Raw genomic sequence first — 18,603 nt, 5'->3', positions numbered from 1 at the left:
GGCTGTTTGGAAGGATTGAGAAGTGTGGCCTTGCTGAAGAAGTGTGTCCCTGGGGGTGGGCGATCCCAGTGTCACCCTCTCTTCCCTGCCGAGTGTGGATCTGGATGTAGAGCCCTCAGCACCATGTCTGCCTGCAGGCCACCATGCCTGTCACCATGGTAGTGAACTAAACCTGGAAACTGTAAGCCAGCCCCAGTGAAGTGTCTTCTTTTATGAGCTGCTGTGGTCATGGTGTCTCTCCACAGCAACAGAATGGTAACTATGACATTAAGTGCACCTAATACTCAAGAGCTCACATTTTTGCTATGAACACTGAAACCATTTCATCCTTTGGTTACAACTGCTACAGACGTTTAAGGGTTTAATCTGAGGCGGTCGGTCGGTCTCCCACTGGTGGCTGACGCTCTGTAGACTCTACTAGAAAACTTCCTCAGTGTGCAAATGCAACTTTAACTTTGGAATAAAAGCACGCCATGGGCCTCTAACTCAGTTATAAAAACACGTAGGAACTATTTTCTGTGTCTGTAGTGTTGACTGGACCCAGGACCTTCCACACGGCTATAGAGGGGCGCTAGCACCAAGCGATATTTGCACCCCAAACCACAGTCAAAAGTTCTACAAAAGCACTCAGCTGCCCAAGGTCTCTTCTGGTCTTGGTTCCCACTCTGACCTGTCTGTCCCCACCTCTCTGCTCGTTCCGATAATCTCAGTCCTATTTTGCTGATTTACTGAACTACTTTTCTTGCTCAGAGTCAGGCTTTCCTTCTGTGACATGTCTTTTATTCTGAGTTCTGAACATTCTCGAGTGCCTTCCCCAGAACACTTCAAATGAAATCGCATCAGGGATTCCCGCAGCCCTGAACTGGAGAAACTCGCACTGTTCAACCTCACAGCTGAGACTGCTAAGAGCAATTAGAACATTACAAGCTTCGGGGCAGTTACCCATTGTTTCTGATGCTCGAAACTGGATTCTTCCACACATAAGCCTGTTTCACACTCATGATCCAGGTCAGAAGAACAAGCCAGAATGAAGCAAACTCCATCATCTGCCTCCTTCCAACATACCGGCCGGCTGCACTGCTTCAGGGTTGAGACAAACTACATTGAGAGCCCACTCTCACCTTCAAGAAAAAATTGGCATCTTGAAAGGGATTTTAAGCCCCCGTGGAGCCTGTTTCTTCACCTGTAGTATGAGGGAAAAAGTCACACCCATGTCTAAGATTAGCTCTGAAAATTAAAAGATAACGTAGTAGAAAGTTTGCATAGGTGTTTAGCAAAGATGAGATATAACATTAGTTTGTGGGGCTGGAGAGACAGCGCAGGGGTACTTGTTGCCCTTGTAGAGGACCCGAGCTTGGTTCCCATCACCTGCATGGTAGCACACAATCATCCATAACTCCAGTCCAGTCTTATCTCCTTGGGCACTAGACATGCATATACATTCATGCAGGCAAAATATTCAAACACATAAAAATTAATCTAAAACCAAATAAATAAATGAATAAATACAAGAGGTTGTGAAAATGGCGGCTCAGATTCCGGTGCTGAAGATGCTGCTTGGCACTGCTGCCCAGAGCATGGGGGACGGGTTAGCATGGCAGGAGGAGAACCGAATGTGACTTAATGAACTTGCATTTCCATTGAGCAAGTCTTTTTTTTTTTATTTATATAAAAAACAACTTTTAATAAGTTCTTTTGCTCAGCAACAATAAAAGGAATCAAGAAGCACTCGGTTGGGAATGGTAGCCACTCAGCTTTAGAAGGAACGTTCTTTTTGTCTACCATACCTAGCAATTTTGCTTGGAGGCTGTAAGGTTGCTACAATCCAGATCACGTAGTCTACCTATAAAAAGGAGGCCAGAGAACCTTCTCAAAAACTTCAGCTAATAAATTATACTGATAGGGATTTTAATTTTCTAATGTATGTAACTACCCATTAAAGAAATTTTAGCCCATAATTCACAAAATGCTTTTGACAACTGGATGATACTGACCTGGTGCTAATAGCATATGCTGTTTGGTAGCGTTTCCTTAGAAACAACGGAGGATGCTGACATGCAGACACCTTCCATCAAATGCGTCCACAGCCAGAGGTCGGTGTCTGGGAGGAGCTGGGGAAGCGACGGGGACAGTAGCACACTTCCCACTGCGGAAGGGAGTAGCCTCCCGGGAAACACAGGCCACCCTATGCAGTCGGAGCCACGGAAAAATCTGACATTAAGGACCTGGGTGAGTCATCTGCTCCCACAAACGTCATTAAACTATTTTAAGCTAATTATGAAGGGCGTTGAAGATCAATCACAGAAAGCTCTTGTCTGTATTCAAGGTTTTCCATGACAACCAAAATTGTTCCTTACATAGATATGTACTCTTCAATGGCCTTGCTGGGAAATCATAAGAACATAACTCTTGAATTTCCTTGTTAATAGAAAAGTAGGAGACAAAAGTCCCTTGCGTTTGGAAGTATTTTTTTCTCTATTTAGTTTGAGCATTTGCATTTTAAGAATGTATTCTGCACCTTATTGCAATGGTAAAACTCAGTACCAAGTGAATCGTTTTAAATGTTGTTCGAACAAAGTGCAGGGCATGCTGAGGACCAACAACACAACGCCTGCTGCAGTCCCACTCTTTCCCCTGCACCGCACTCCACCTCTCACACCGCATTGCAGATTGGCACTGCGGACTGTGATCTAACTGTCCCTACATGCCCCCCTTTAGCTGCTCGTCAGAAGTGCACACTCTCTGTAATTGTGTCTTTAAAAGGTCTTTCTTATTCTCAGACTTAAGCTCTTAGAGTAAACAGAAATTGCAATATCTACAAAGCCCAACTGAGCAGAATAGGCAAGGAGAGGAAACAGAAAAGCAGTCTTTACTGAAGATAGGGAACCATTCAAATAAAGTTTCTACAGATGAGGAATTGAGTGAGGGTAAATAGTTGGTCAAAATCCAATTTTAAAACCACACCACCATTCAGGGAATTACTACTGAACTACGTTTACCCCAAATGGCAGTTACATGAACTGAGACTGGATCTTAGGCCCAGAACCTGTAACCGTCAATCCAGCACAGATCTTGGCTCCCTCAGAGTTCCAGCTCTTCTTAGGTTTTAGGTGTTGTTCGCTTTGTTTCATTTCTTCATTTTAAAATGTTTCTAAGTTTCCCAGGCTGACTTAGAACTTGTAATCCTCTTGTCTAATCGCCCAGGTAAGGTGTGTCCCACCGCATCTACCCCCTCTCTGTGACTGATTTTTTTTTAAACAATATGATAAAGCTGATATAATAAAGGGGTCAAAGTCCTCTGATAGAGACACAGGGCTCCCCTATGAAGCTGGCAGGCTCTGCAACTCTTAGATCACTGAGTATGCAGAAATGATGCCTTGACAGACTCCAGACCCAGGATGACAGGAGCAGCTCCCGTTTCCTGTCCCCTGCTGTGGTGAGCATGCTCTTACAGCCCTGTGCAGAAGCCCATAGAGAGAGGACTTAGGTCCCCAACCTCCAGCTCCACCTTGCAGCCCCATGAAGTGGTCTCTAGCCAGTGACGCTGCATGGGATGGTGATGAGCACGCCCGCCCACGGCGTCAAACCCAAATCAGAGTCAAGGGTGAAATAAAGAACCACCAGAATGTATACGGAACCTTAATCTGAGGTTTCCTAAAAGGTAAAGTGGGGGCCGTAAAAGAACAGTTTAAACATTTGCTATATGTTAAATTACTTATATACTTATATTACTTATAATCTCAACAACCTCTGTCCTAGACATGATTATTTTCTCTAGTTTGCAGATGAGGGTTATAGACTCACAAACTAAGTAACTGTTTAAGATTACATACCGGAAGAGAAATTTCAAAAGAAATCTGATGTCAAGGGCCATGGTTAGCAGTGAAATGGAGGAGACTCGATGCTCTTGCTGGGGTGACGCAGATGCTGTCACCTTACAGGGCTTGCTTTCACAGCCACTCAGTCCAGCATTTACTTTAGAGTATCTCTGCACTCCAGTCACAGCAACTCATGTCTATTTCTGCTACCTACAATTTCAGGAGAAGCAATATCGACTCATCGATTACATGGTGTTTTGTAGTTTTCTTTGTTTTTTATAAAGCCCAGGGTTCTATCATTTGTTTCAGGAAGACCCTCTCAAGTACTGAGATTTAAAACACACTTCTCTTACTGCACTTCATTAGCAATGATCTGTACCTGTCTGGTCGTATTTATTACTTATATAATTCATCTTTTCTCTATATAAAACTTCTTCTGGGTTCATAACTGGTTCATACATGTGACTCTCAGAGGACCCACTACATTTCCTTGTGCATCATAGCTGGGTCAATAAATATTCATAGAATGAATGACTGAATACATATACAACATAGGAAGGCCACAATCAAGTGCAAACCTTAGATTTTCCCAGCTCTTTCCTCACAGGCTAGTTTTGTAAATCCTTAGTCATGTTAGGGGCTTTCCATCCTCAGGCTTCAGCTGCAGGTCCCCTTAAAGTTCCAAACTCTCACTACAAGTCACCATCTAGTAAGTTATATACATTTGGGATCTTTCCCCATGATGTAGTAGTCACTGTTTGACCTCAAAACATTTAAAGGCCTTGGCCTTGGCAGATCCCAAATTCTTCTGAAGCAAGAGGCAGTGCAGAAGCATGGAGAAGGACACCCCAGCCCTGCCCACAACCCCCAGGGCCACCCTGAAGGTCATACCTTTCTGTGCTGGTTAGGGCAGAGAGAGGGCTAACTACCACCACTAAGGTCTTTACAAGTAACATGTCTCATATGAAACGGCGTGGGAAAGCACCAGCTACAAAACATATGAAGTCCTTTCCAGAGGAAACTTGCATAGCAAGGCTGCAAGGCTTTTATTGAGACACATTAAATGAGAAAACAGACTTGGTCAATGTGGAACACAGCTATATTCCATTCTCCTGAAGGACTTTTAAAGTCTTGTGCGTCCTGTTCCCTCGGTACGGTCCTTCAGCATCAGTTAGCTTTGCTGGATGCTTCGAGCAAATCTTTTGCTTCATTTATTTTGGATGCTAAGTAAGGAGATCCACCTGGGAGGACAAAGAGAAATGAATGATTAACATTTACGTCATTACTGACATTTTAAAAAGTCAATACAGAGAAAACAACAATTCAGGTATTTTCTCACACTTTTTTTCCCCTGAGAAACTATTTTATATGATTACCAGAAATCAAAACAGCATAAATTAAACTTTGTTAGTGATATTACAGATACCCAACAATCAAAATATATTTTATGAGAAAAAATTAAGTAATCACTTAAAAAACACCCACTGGTTATATAGTTATCATATAGACGTTTGGCCACAATACTTTCTAAAATTAAGTATATTTTTAGGTAAACAAAATAACAGTTTCTCCATAGCTACATTTTAAAAAGCAATAAATATTCATTCCTTTAAGAAGGAGATAAATCCATCTAAGGGGATCTTATCATGTTTTATCATAATTTGAAAAAATAAATGTATGCATAAAAGGCAAATGCATAATATTTAGTGGTATAATAAATGAAGTAACAATAATGACAGTGATAATAAAAATGTGAGAAAAGTCTCCCTGTTCTCTGAAATAATTCTATTACTACATTTATAATGGAGTCTTACATTTACAATGTCCTCAAATAAAATTAAATCAGTTCCTTTTTAGAGTTCTTTGCAATGAAGTCTTTCTAATGCAAACAGAAAACCGAAGTGAATTTCAAATAGTCACTATAAACATAAACAATGCATATCTGACATTCAAAAAACCCCAAACTGTCACATCAAAGCCACACATCCCAGCCCTAACTTCTATTCTATAACACTGCCACTGCTTACTGCTCGAGCTAATGACCACATTGCAGTTTCCATCTCTGCTTTTATTTAGTAATATTCCCTTAAGTACAAACAAACTATCCATGGCTGTTGTAAAGTCTCAGTAACTTTTAAGGAATCAAGCGTCCTGGCCCAGTCAGGTCTTCCTTCGCTTGCTGCCCCTGCCACTCTGGGAAGGGGAAGGCAAGCAGAGATCAGCCCAGGCTGCAGGGAAGCAGGAGGAGGCTATACTTAGCTTTGCCCTTGAGGATACCACTGACATTTTCATATCAAGATCTGAAACGTGCTCAACATTTAAGGAATACATCACACAGTGACCCTGAGTACACAATGAGAATTACAAAGGAAGGTCACAACCCTTGTGGGTGTGAGTTGATTTCATGATTATCTCAGTGGATGACCTTGGAACTTGCAAGGCTTGTCTTTATTAGCTGCTTAAATGTTCGACTTAGGAAGGAGTCACCAGGCATTTTGTGTGCTCTAAAAATATTAAAATATTAAGTGATCTTAGCTATAATCTTTAATTGAGCAATATGCATTATGATTATTTAAATTATAAGTCATTATAGGTTCATAACAGAAAACAGAAAACCTAAAACAGGGCCCATAAGCGTAAAAGTCTTATTAAATGTTATATTTATTGATGGTAATTAATGTCAGATGAAACAATAATAGTTTATTCAGAATAACCCTAAGTTCTCCGCCGCTCCTCTGCAGTATGGAGACCACTAGGCTTCTAACTGATGTACTAGGTAGAAAATTCACACTGGCTCTTACGACTCTCAGTCTACCTCCTTGTACCCAGAAGAGTCCCTGAGCCAAAGCTACAATTGCTATGTTCCCATCCATAGTAGTTTAATTCAGAATAAGTTTTTACCAACTAGAGATACTCTTGTGTTGCCTATATAAAATATCTGCTTCTTGCCCCAAATCCGGACTGACAGCAAGATATAGGATACATATCCTATAGAACAGAAAAAATACAGTCTTAGTCAGGGTTTCTATTCCTGAACAAACATCATGACCAAGAAGCAAGTTGGGCAGGAAAGGGTTTATTCAGTTTACACTTCTACATTGCTGTTCATCACCAAAGGAAGTCAGGAGTGGAACTCAAGCAGGTCAGGAAGCAGGAGTTGATGCAGAGGCCATGGAAGGATGTTTCTTACTGGCTTGCTTCCCCTGGCTTTCTCAGTTTGCTTTCTTATTACCAGCCCAGGGATAATGGGCCCTTCCCCCTTGATCACTAATTGAGAAAATGCCTTACAGCTGGATCTCATGGGGGCATTTCTTCAACTGAAGCTCCTTTCTCTATAATAATTCCATTTATATGCCAAGTTGACACACAATACCAGCCAGTAATACACTCTTTAATTTTACAGTCTTTTTCAATTTGGGGAAATGAGTCCCCTTGATTCTACTAATTACACACCTCTTCTTTCCTGATAATCTGTATATGTTTGTACCTCCACTAAATATTGCTATTATTAGCCCTCTTGCTTAAGATCAATACGAGAGAGCTGAGAAATGAACAAATACATCAGTATAAAAGTACTGGAAGGTTTCTAAGTCAGGCAGTTCCTCACTACAGACATCTGATCGGGAGAGTGCACAGTGTAAGACTATCAGTTTGCTTTGCTTTTCCTATATAGACCAGACACTAATTATGCAACTCCACTCTTCCCAAATTCTGGAATAGGCATGTTTAATCCACGGTGATGACAGCAGAGCCACCGTTGCCCGAGCTGGAGGGCTGGCAATGGACAGGGACAATCTGGGTTGGCCCCTAGAGTGATGGACATGATCTAGGCCTGCTAGGTCAGAGATTACATGGGTGGAAGTCTTTGTCCAAATTCATCAAACTGCACATGTAACTGGCATATTGTACCTTATACTACATTAATATTTGATGAAAATTATCTGATATGGCTTATTTATTAAAAACAGTAGCCCAGGAGATGTTGGCTAAAGGAAACTTTGTTTTCAAATAATATAAAGATTTATATCAATTAAAAAAATTGAACATTGCTTTGCTAAGTATCACAGGAAAACTGCTTTTAGGCAAAATGAAGTAATAGAGATTTCACAGGGTTTTAAATTTGTCAACAGGATAAAACAATGAGATCTAGATTTTGTACATGTCTAACATCTTAGGATCAGAGAATATAAAGAAAACCCTGACAGCACCAAAAGGAAAAACACATGCTCATAATCACTGGGAAGTTTAAGGCACTTCTCTCAATAATTCATTGAACTACTAGAAAAAGAGTTAGAACATCAAAATAAGTAACAGGATGAGCAAATGCAATTGAACCAATGTACATAAAACATTTCACCCTGCAAAGCAGATTCAACTTTTAAGCTGAAAACTTTTAACACTTTCTGAAATTTGCCAAGACTCAGCAAACTAAAAAAATAAAAATAAAATAAAAATCAGCAGTGAGTCATCCTCTATCTGCCCTAAGGGTGAAGTGGAACTGGGACAAACAGGTTCCAAGTGTCTCTGTCAGGCAGGAAAAGCCAGAGTGCTACCCTCCGCATAGGAGAAGCGAGGTGGTTTGGGTCCCACTACCTGCAGTAGAGTGCCCGGTGGGTCCCAGGTCCAGCGATGAATGCTTCAGGAGGGAGAACTCTTCCCCAAGTGTTACAGCTCAATAAAACAGACGCTCAGACAATTCTCCATGAAATAACTGTGTGCTTTACTCCATGTGGACAAGGACTAGAGAAATACTGTGAAGTAGGGGGATTTGGGGATAGATGTTTCCTATTGGCTTACTTTGAGATGTGAGTGATGCTCTATTTGCATAGGGAAGAACTCCAGGGTTTTCCCTACAGGACAGATGCTTACTGGCCTCTCTGTAGGGTGTCATGGTTATGTGTTCCAGGGCAGGTAGGCAGGGAAGGCCCCACTCCCACTCTTCTCAATTCTGAAATTCATGGGTCTGAGCTCACTCAATCTTACCATTTCTTCCTTCTGCTGGCACTGCACATGTGCGCCACATATGTGTTCTGTTGATAATGACCAGCCAAGTTAAGAAACCAAGAATGTTTTTAAAATGTAGATCATTTCAATATACTTCAATTTTCCAGCCAATTCATTTGTTGTATTTTACAAAAGACACAAGGGCTAGAAAAAGAACTCAGAGGTGAAGAACACTTGCTATCCTTTCTGAGCTAAGGTCCACGAGCCCACATCACTAGCTGTCTGTTAGCTCTGGCTCCATGCGATCTAATAATGCCTCTGCACTCTGACCCCCTCATTCACATGCACATACCTACATGGAGACTCAAGCACCTGCCATAATTAAAAAAAAAACCCCATTTTTTAAAAATCACCAATGATCAAGTTCAGTTTCTAGCACCAACATAAAGGAGTTCACAGCCTCTGTGACTGCAGTTTCAGGGATCTGATGCCTCTGGCCTCTGGGACACCTGCATTCATATGCATATAGTCACACGCAGACATAAACACACATATTTAAAAATAATAAGCATCAATTATTATAATAAGCCCAATAACTAGGGGCCAAGACTGTAGCTCTGTGGGAAAGGACCAGTCCAGCATATGTAAAGACATGGACTCAATCCCAACACCTTAAAAAAAATTCCCAAAAAACTAACAAAGCAAAGCCAATACCTGGCAATAAATATGCTAAATCACATCTGACTAAAGCACACACTGTAAACTGAAACAAAGATGAGCTCAATGATGTTCCTGACAAGTCAATGATAACTGAGCTATAGTCCATGAAACCACAGAGAACAGGAATAGAGAGAGGAGACTACAGCAGTGTTGCTCAACCTGTGGGTCACAGCCTCTCCAGGCCCTCTCACAGGAGTCATTTAAAATCATCTATAAGACACAGATATTTCCACTATGATTCACAACAGTAGTAAAGTTATAGTTATAAGGTAGCAATGGAAGTAATTTTATGGTTGGGGGGTCATCACAACCTGAGGAACTGTATTAGAGGGTCACGGTGTTCGGAAGGTTGGGAACTGGACTAAAGGGAAGAGATAGATCTCATTAGGAAAGAGAATAGATAGATGCGGATGTCGGGGTGGGGTGCTGGAATGGGAGGATCAAGTGGGGGATGGTAGGTAGTGGGAGAGACATTAAATTAAGGGGCATTGTGGGGAAGTATGGAAGAAACTTCACACACACACACACACATACACACACACACACACACACATATATATATATATATATGAAAGAGGTCTAACAGAAATAGCCAAATCATCAATTGGGAGGCAGAGCCCCAAGTGGCTATCACTTGCCACCAAATGAAGCTTCAAGTACCAGGATTGGGTTACAACTAACTGGGTTGTTGGCTAAACTGGCCTCATAGGAATCCACAAGCAACCTAGGCTATTGCTAGGACTACAGACTGCTCTCCACAAACTGACAGGAAGGCCCCACTGCGGAAGTCAGCACCTACACAATATACTGACTGAATGTGGAGAAGTCAAGTTATTGCCTGTACCCCTGCTTGCCAGTATCTTTAGTACAGGAAGGTATTCTGTACATTACCAAAAGAGAAATGTAAGCACCAAACCAACCACGAATCCTTACCTACAATAGTAGATAACACTACTATTGTAATAGTACTACCTGCAAGATATGCAATGGTGGCACAGATGATCTGACTTAAAGGCCCACTCCATGAGATGGAACTTACACCCAACACTGCTTGCGTGACCAAGAACCTGAGACTTGATAAGCAAAGGATCTAGGGTAAAACCAAATGATACCGATTTTTTAAAAGGAAAAAAAATGTAGTAATAAAATGATATTCTGCTATAGTTACAGATCAGTAACTTGTATAGCCACCATCAGAGACGCTTCCTCTTGCAGCAGTTGGGAACAGACACAGGGTCCGACAACTAGGCAGTATGCAGAGTGAGAGACCTTGGAACACTCAGCCCTAACTGGGCTGTGTCCATCAAATCCCTGCCCTCAGACACAGGGATCCCCTTGGAAGAGGACAGACACAATGCAAGAGCCAGCGGATGGCAGATCCCAGGAGAACATGGCGCTCAGAGCTCACAGAGCCTGAAGCAGCAGGCACAGAGAGCCTGCACTGGTCTGCATCAGGTCCTCGGAGCTTACACTACGGCTTCCAGTTTATAGTGTTCTATGGGATTCCGAAGGCTGCCTTTTTCTGGGCTCTTTTCTTTTTGTCTTGTTCAGCTTCAATATGATAGTTTTTGTTTTATTTTACTACATTTTATTGTTATTTTTAAAAAAATGAATGAATGCAAATCTTTACTCAAGCTACTAGAGTAAAGGTTAACAACTGAGCTGCTGTGTATACCTGCCGTGGGAGACACTGAGCATGCCCACCACTCCAGGGCAGGCCTCACTGTCAGAGGAGGATGACTAACGGAACGGACAGTGTTTTGTGTGCTTTCATTTGGTTATAGTTTGTTGTTTTGGGGATTTTTTGGGGGGGTTGTTTTGGGTTTTTGATTCTTGAGGAAGAACTTAAAGTTAGGTGGGTATGGATGGAGGGGGAGGGGAAGATTATGATCAAAGCATACTTAAATTTAAAACTTATTTTAATAATAATAATAATAATAATAAACAAATGTTCTATCTTGTTAACCAACAGAAAAATTCAATACTGTAAAGATGCCAATTCTCCCTAAACAGTGCATTTGGAAACTTTTAACCTCCAGGCTAGAAGAAACACACATGCAAACTGACTTTTTGTTTTGTTGGTTTTGGTTCTCCGGTTTTGGTTGTTTTTGTGGTTTAGAACAGGTTGGCCTTTGGACTTCAGAGTGAGCCTCTTGCCTACCTTGGGAGTTCTGTGATTCATGACAAACACCCCCGTGTCTGGATTTGATAATCCTTAAGTTATGTTAAAATAAAAACTGAATGAATAGAGCAAGACAATAAATAAGTAAAAGCATGAAATACTTTCACTGTTAGAATAAAGTTCTTTATAAGCTGTAGCTACAGTCAATATGAGATGGCACAGTGTAAAACCAACATAAAGAAACCAACTGGCAAAGGGAGGGAAAGTGCATATGTGATTACTCATTTATTACAGTTTACACTACGGGTCATTGGAGAAATAATACCTTTCTTTTCTTTTTCCTTTTTTTTTTTCTTTTTTCTTTTTTTCGAGACAGGGTTTCTCTGTATAGCCCTGGCTGTCCTGGAGCTCACTCTGTAGACCAGGCTGGCTTCGAACTCAGAAATCCACCTGCCTCTGCCTCCCAAGTGCTGGCATCAAAGGCATGTCTCACCACTGCCCGGCAATACCTTTTCAATAAGCAGTACTATAGTATTTGGGTTAGAGACAACAGATATTTGATCACACTGAGACTGTGTTGTTTACTGAAAAAGAAAAAAACCTGTTTCTAGTTGTGGTATGGCTCAACCGTAGCACACAACTTTAATCTAAGAGCTTTCTGTTTATTGTAAACAGGATTAAATAATATCATACATAGGTCAAGAGATGTAGCAAGCAACCAGTTGACAGGGAGTGGCACAGGAAAAACAATCATAGAGAGTAGGAGGAAGCCAGGAGGATGGAGAGACAGACAGGAAACAGGAGGGAGGGACATTCAGTTTTAGGGCTTTTTGAACCACATGGTGAGAGAGCTTCCTTTTGGGATGTCAGCTGTAGGGGAAGGTCGGCTGGGTGCCTTCTCTGCCTCTCTGAGCTAGCAGTCTTGGAACCCACATCTGGCTCCTTAGTCTTTATTGGCAAAACAGAATATTTGAGATTTTGTTAAAAAAACAACATCATAGCCTTGGGATTTTCATGACCTTGAAAGAGGCAAGCATTTATTAAAAGAAAAAGTAACCCACTGAAAATGCAAAACGTTAAACTGGGCCATTTTAACACTAAAGATATCTGCTCATGAATGAACAACACTAAGTGTTAGGATTCTGTCTAAGCTCCACCCCATGGTTACCTGGCAACAGCCAGGTATGCCCTTCCCCACAATTACCAGGCGATAGCCAGGTAGGCCTGGCCTACTATAAAGGGGGCTGCTCAGCCCCTCCTCTCTCTCTTACCCCCTCTTATCTCTCTCACTCTCAGCTTCTCTCTTGCCCCTCTTGGGCTCTCCTCCCCTCCCCACCCTCTCCATGTGGTCATGGCCAGTCTCTGTTTCTCTACTCTTCCCCTCTCTCTGCCTTTCTCTGCCTCTACTACACCCCGTTAACTCCCATCCCATGCCCTGAATAAACTCTATTCTATACTATGCCAGGTATGTGTCTGGTCCCTCAAGGGGAAGGGATGCCTGGGCACCGGCCCACTGAGGGACCCCCTTCCCCCACACCGCTGTATACCATATTCTCAAACCTCTTCCTCTTTTTATGATCACAACACTAAGAGTATGGTCAGACATCAATGAGAGGAGAGGCTCTTGGACCCATGAAGGCTCAGTGGGGAAGGAGAATGCCCGGTCAGGGAAGCAGGAGAGGGTGGATTAGAGAGCAGGGGATGGGACCGGGGGTTTTTGGAGAGGAGAGGAAAGGGGATAGCATTTGAAATGTAAATAAAGAAAATATCTAATTAAAAATTGTTTCAAAGGACTCTTACCAGGATCATTCATATGTTGCTCCCAAAGGTCAGCAAACACAGACAAGCTGGGTGTGCTCAGCTCAAGCCGGGAGGGGGTCAAGAGGTCATTCTTGTACGGAAGGACTTTGAGGCCATTTCTTTTTCTGGGTATTGGCTACATTGCTGGGTCTGCTCCGTAATAATTTAGTGATTTATATACTTTTATGGATGTGTACTTCAAATTTTAAAGTTTACGTTGACACCCTGTGGCCTGATGACATTTCAAACCATCAGTGTTGAGCAAGCTCTGACTGAAGCCATGGGCTAGGGAGAGTCGTTCCAATGTGCTGCCTCACAGAGCTCTCAGACTGTACCAGCTCTGATTTGCTTATCTCCATTAGGTGAAGAGACCACTTTCACAAAAATCTGCCTGGTTAACAGATGCCACAGGGCCTGTACTCCTTAGTCACCATCGCATACTACATCTTACTTCACTTATAGACTTCCTGTTCACTAATTTTCTCCCATAATAATACTGGTTACTTCTTTCTTTTTTATTCAAACCCTGAAGACCTGATCCCTGGTCTTCTTTCTTACTGGGAACACTGAAATCTTTCCTTGTGATTACAGTTAAGGCTTGTGTAGAGTAAAGGCTCTTGGACCCATGGAGGCTCAGTGGGGAAGGAGAATGCCAGGTCAGGGAAGCAGGAGTGGGTGGGTTAGTGAGGAGGAGGAGGGGGGAGGGGAGAAGAAAGGGGATAGCATTTGAAATGTAACAGCCAGGACTACACAGAGAAACCCTGTCTCAAAAAATACCAACACCCCCCCCCCAAAAAAAAAAGGAAAAGAAAAAAAAAAGAAATGTAAATAAAGCTTGTAAAAGCTTTCCTTGTAAAGCTTTAGCCTGGCTACCATTAGATAACAAATTCCTTGGGAAGTAACCATGCCTTAGGTCTCTCTGGGTTACTCAGACCACTCTGAGCATACTCATGAAGGGGCAAGGCTTTGCTGGAAGGAATGAAAGCAGAGGCACTTTCGATCCTTGTGTTAAACAGAAGCCCCTCCCTCAGACACAGGAGGGAGGTGAAACCAAGTAATGTAATGTAATTCTCAAGATAAGTGCAGCCAATGAAGCAGGAACAACAAAAGGAGTACACAGCTTTGGCCCATGGCTCCCCATCTGATAAAAGATACCCACAGAAGGCTAGAGCTAATACCAATAGTAGAAGACTAGAGTTTCCCCCTAACATCAAATTAACAACACGTATGTCCAGTTTTTTTTTTTTTTTAAAGCAGTTGTGTTTAACATTTTACTGGGGTTTCAAACCAAGGCATGTGGTAGGGGGGAAAAGGGGACCAGAGAAGAAAGTAAGAGTTCAAAATCTCTATTGACAATGATATATATGATCTTATATACGAACGACCAAGAGGAACACACTCAAAAGTATTAAAATTAATGATTTCAAGGTTGCAGAATATATGCTCAACACATGAAATTCATTGCATTCCTATACATTTGCACTGAATAACCCCAAAACAAAAGCAATAACCCCATTTGCAACATGAAAAAGAATAGGAAATTAGAAACACAAAACATAGACGTGATTGCAGAATATTTAAAAACACGAGAAAACATCCCATACCCATGATCAGACCACTTAACACTGTTCTAACAGCAAAACTCCCCAAATTGCTTTACAGATTCAGATAATTCCCAACAAAACTCCTTTGTAGAAACTGAAAAGCTGATAGTACAACTCACCCAGAATTGAAAGGTACCCAGAATAGCCCAAACAATCCTGCAACAGAAGAATAAGTAGGGCGAACACTGCACAACGTGAACCTCTTTCAAAGCAATTACAATCAAGGCTCTGTTGTACTGGCACAAGGACATGATCAATGGAATAAAACCGAAAAGTTGGGAGTGGGGGTCTGTTTGGTCTGCTTTCTACTGCTGGGATAAAACACCACGGCCGAAGCAACACAGGGAGGAATGGGTTTATTTACTTTACACATCACATTCACAGTTGAAGACAGGAACTGCAGCAAAGCAGGAAACCTATAGGCAACATGATGGAGGTATTTACTCAACAGAGATTCTTCTCACAGGACTCTAGCTTGTATCAAGGTAACAAAAACAAACAAACAAAACCAATCTAAAAACAAACAAATCAAACCGGAAAAGGGTTTCTTTTTGAGGTGACTGAAATGTCCCAAATTTGCTGTGAAGATGGCTGCAAGTGTCTGCCACTGTATCACACACTACTGAGACATACACACATTAACTGAACAAATATGAATCCCTTATCTCAACAAGGTGTGCTTCAAACAATGATGCAGACTCAGCAGTGCTGGCTAGACAGATGGCTGAAGGAAGGGTAAGAACAGAAGTCCACGGTAACACCTGGTTTTTAATAAAGACGCTGTGCGTCCTCCACACACATCAAGACTGTATAAATGTTTTGTAGCTTTTAATTCTAGGGAGCCTTGTAGGCTTTGAGAATATGTATCACCCATGGCTCTTTTTCACACCAAACACCGCCAGATTTCTGTCCTACATTTATATAATTGATTCAGGAACCTAAAAGAACATTATGTTGACATAAGTGAAATGTCTTCTAATTTATCAATCTCTTTAGTTGATCATTTTCACTGATGCACAGGCTTGCTCAAAATTATGAATGTTTCCCCCACACTCTTTTTGGAAGTGCTCAACCCTCTCCTGCAGTTACTCCATTTCTTTCCTCCTTTTCCTCATAAACAAAAAAATGTTTAAGTGTTTTTGTTTCTAAATCAGCTGAACCTTCCTTTTCCTCATAAACAAAAAAAAAATGTTTAAGTGTTTTTGTTTCTAAATCAGCTGAACCTGTCTTTTTTTGTTTGTTTGTTTTTTGTTTTTTCAAGACAGGGTTTCTCTGTGTAGCCCTGGCTGTCCTGGAACTCACTCTGTAGACCAGGCTGGCCTCGAACTCAGAAATCCGCCTGCCTCTGCCTCCCAAGTGCTGGGATTAAAGGCAAGCCACCACCGCCTGGCCTGAACCAGTCTTAAGGTCACAGATTCTTCTCCTCTTCTGGTTTTTGTTTGTTTTGTTTTGTTTTTTGTTTTGTTTGTTTTTTCAAGACAGGGTTTCTCTGTATGGTCCTGGGCACTCTGAAACTCACAATATAGAGGAGACTGGCCTGGAACACAGATTTGCCTGCCTCTGCCTCTCTGCCTCTCTGCCTCTCTGCCTCTCTGTCCCTCTGCCCCCCTGCCTCTGCCTCAGCTGGGATTAAAGGCGTGTGCCCCCACACCTGACACAGATTCTTCTCTGTGTGTCTTGCTCTTCACTGCAGTACTCAGCTCAGATGGTTTTCTTAAATGTCTTCCTGTCTCAGCTTCCATTATTCCATCTTCTCCAACATTTCTTACTGATCTTTCCTTTTCTAATTTATAAATATTGGAGTTCCATCTCTTCCCTATCTCTACACAGACTTTCACTCTCTATGACTTTTAGGGTACTATTTTCAAAGTGCTAGGAATTGACTCTAGGTGTTTTGTATATACTACAAACACCACTGTAGTTATATCCCACACCCACAACACACAAACAAACAAAAGCTTGGAGACAAAGTCTTACTGTGGCACGCAGCCAGGCCTTGAACTTGATCTGGCCAAGTTCATGGCAGAATTCCAGATCTTTGGCCTTGCCCTCCATGTTACTGAGACATAGTCTATGCCCACAGGCTTGACCTCCATGGCTTAAGACTGAGTGCAGACTCCTTCTGCCCTCTGAACTCATCCATCTTTCTATTCTCTAGTTCCACCTGGATTATTTCTCAAGCACTTCATCCAATACCAAGACAATATTACTCTTCTCCAATCCTGTCGATAGTCTGCCTGCCCCTCCAAGTCTTTTTTTTTTCTTCAATAAACTGTTCTAGTACTGATTTAATTCTTGAATCCCATGCTATTTGCTTGTTCTTGGTGTAGGAAAGAGGCTAAAGCCCAGGCAAATGTTCAAGGGCAGTACTGCTAACTATCCCAGGATATAGAAAGACAAACACTAACAGCAGGACAGTACTAAGACTTTAGGATCCAATGGGGGCAGGGTTGAAACAGAAATCTAACAACTTAAGTTTTCTCTCCAATTATGACCAGCTTTTGAACTTCAACATGTCAAAGGAGAAAGAAGCAAAAGAGAAAGGTTTAGAAAGAAGGAGGGAGCTTTAGTTTCTAAACATTTCAGATGACCAGAGGAACAACAGTGACAGAGGTCAGAACCAGCTCTAAGGAACACTCCTGGATCTGGGATGGAAACTTTAGAGTGGGTCTCAGGCATCATTCAGCATCATACTCTCTAGAGGGCTTGGTAATTGGCCCTGTCCAGTTTCTGATTCTGTAGGTCTAAGGTGAACCCAAGAATTTGCTGCTAGTCCCAGACTCCATCTTGAGAAATAACCCATCATGAAATACATCAACACTTGCCTCATCTGGAACACTCAGTGAGCAGTACTTTCCAAAGACCAGCAAATAATGTTACAAAATCATACTTGGGCATAAAAATCCATCCAGAGGTCATGGTAGTCCATTTTATATAATGAACTTTGGAAATTCATTGGCGTTGTTTTAGATCCAAATGCTACTGACCTTAAAAAACCACCACTGCTTAATTCTGGTACAGCAGTAAAGAGTCTCCTTGGGCATCCTTTTCCAAATACCTATGCGTGTAAAGTTATATTTTCTTTATATACTTAAACAAAACTACGTATCGTACCAGAATGAATGTAGAGGCTGACATGAATATGGAGGTTTTTTGTTTTGTTTTGTTTTGTTTACGAAGCCAGAGTAGGGATACAAAAATGTGAAACAAGTACATTTTTTCACACTATGGTTGTGGAAAAATATAAAAACAAAATTTTATAAGAATTATATTACTTCTATTAGTACCCACTTACAAGTAATTACATACCTAAGTCGAGACTGACAAGCAAAGAGACTAGGTCCATGAGTAGTCTGTAAAGTACTAAGGCACCTGGTTTGACTGCAAGCCCCACAAAACCAAGTGGTGCGTCTCCATAGAGCCAACAGGGCTTACACAGCATATCCTTTACCTCATTTTCTTTCACTTTCTCAAGAACACTACTTTTTTTTTTTCTCCACAGATCCTCTCATGAGAAACCCAAACTGAAGGACAAACTTCTTCGAACAGAAGCAGGACAAGTAAACACAAGGCACATGACACAAACACCACCACA

The 18,603-nt window shown here is 41.7% G+C and overlaps 1 protein-coding gene across 1 annotated transcript in view; it reads right to left on the bottom strand.

Moving 5' to 3' along the window:
• Positions 1-4,826: 4,826 nt before the first annotated feature.
• Dnajc15 (DnaJ heat shock protein family (Hsp40) member C15) overlaps positions 4,827-18,603 on the bottom strand; it is a 68,886-nt gene continuing 55,109 nt past the window's right edge. The window contains exon 6 of the mRNA XM_052190898.1: positions 4,827-5,059. Coding sequence (XP_052046858.1) covers positions 4,986-5,059 — 74 coding nt within the window. The 3' untranslated portion in view covers positions 4,827-4,985. The remainder of the gene's footprint in view (positions 5,060-18,603) is intronic.

Source organism: Apodemus sylvaticus, chromosome 8, assembly GCF_947179515.1.
Source record: "Apodemus sylvaticus chromosome 8, mApoSyl1.1, whole genome shotgun sequence".
In the NCBI taxonomy this organism is placed as follows: Eukaryota; Metazoa; Chordata; class Mammalia; order Rodentia; family Muridae; genus Apodemus; species Apodemus sylvaticus.
The sequence above is the reverse complement of the archived record's forward strand: the minus strand, read 5'-3'. Positions and strand labels throughout refer to the sequence as shown.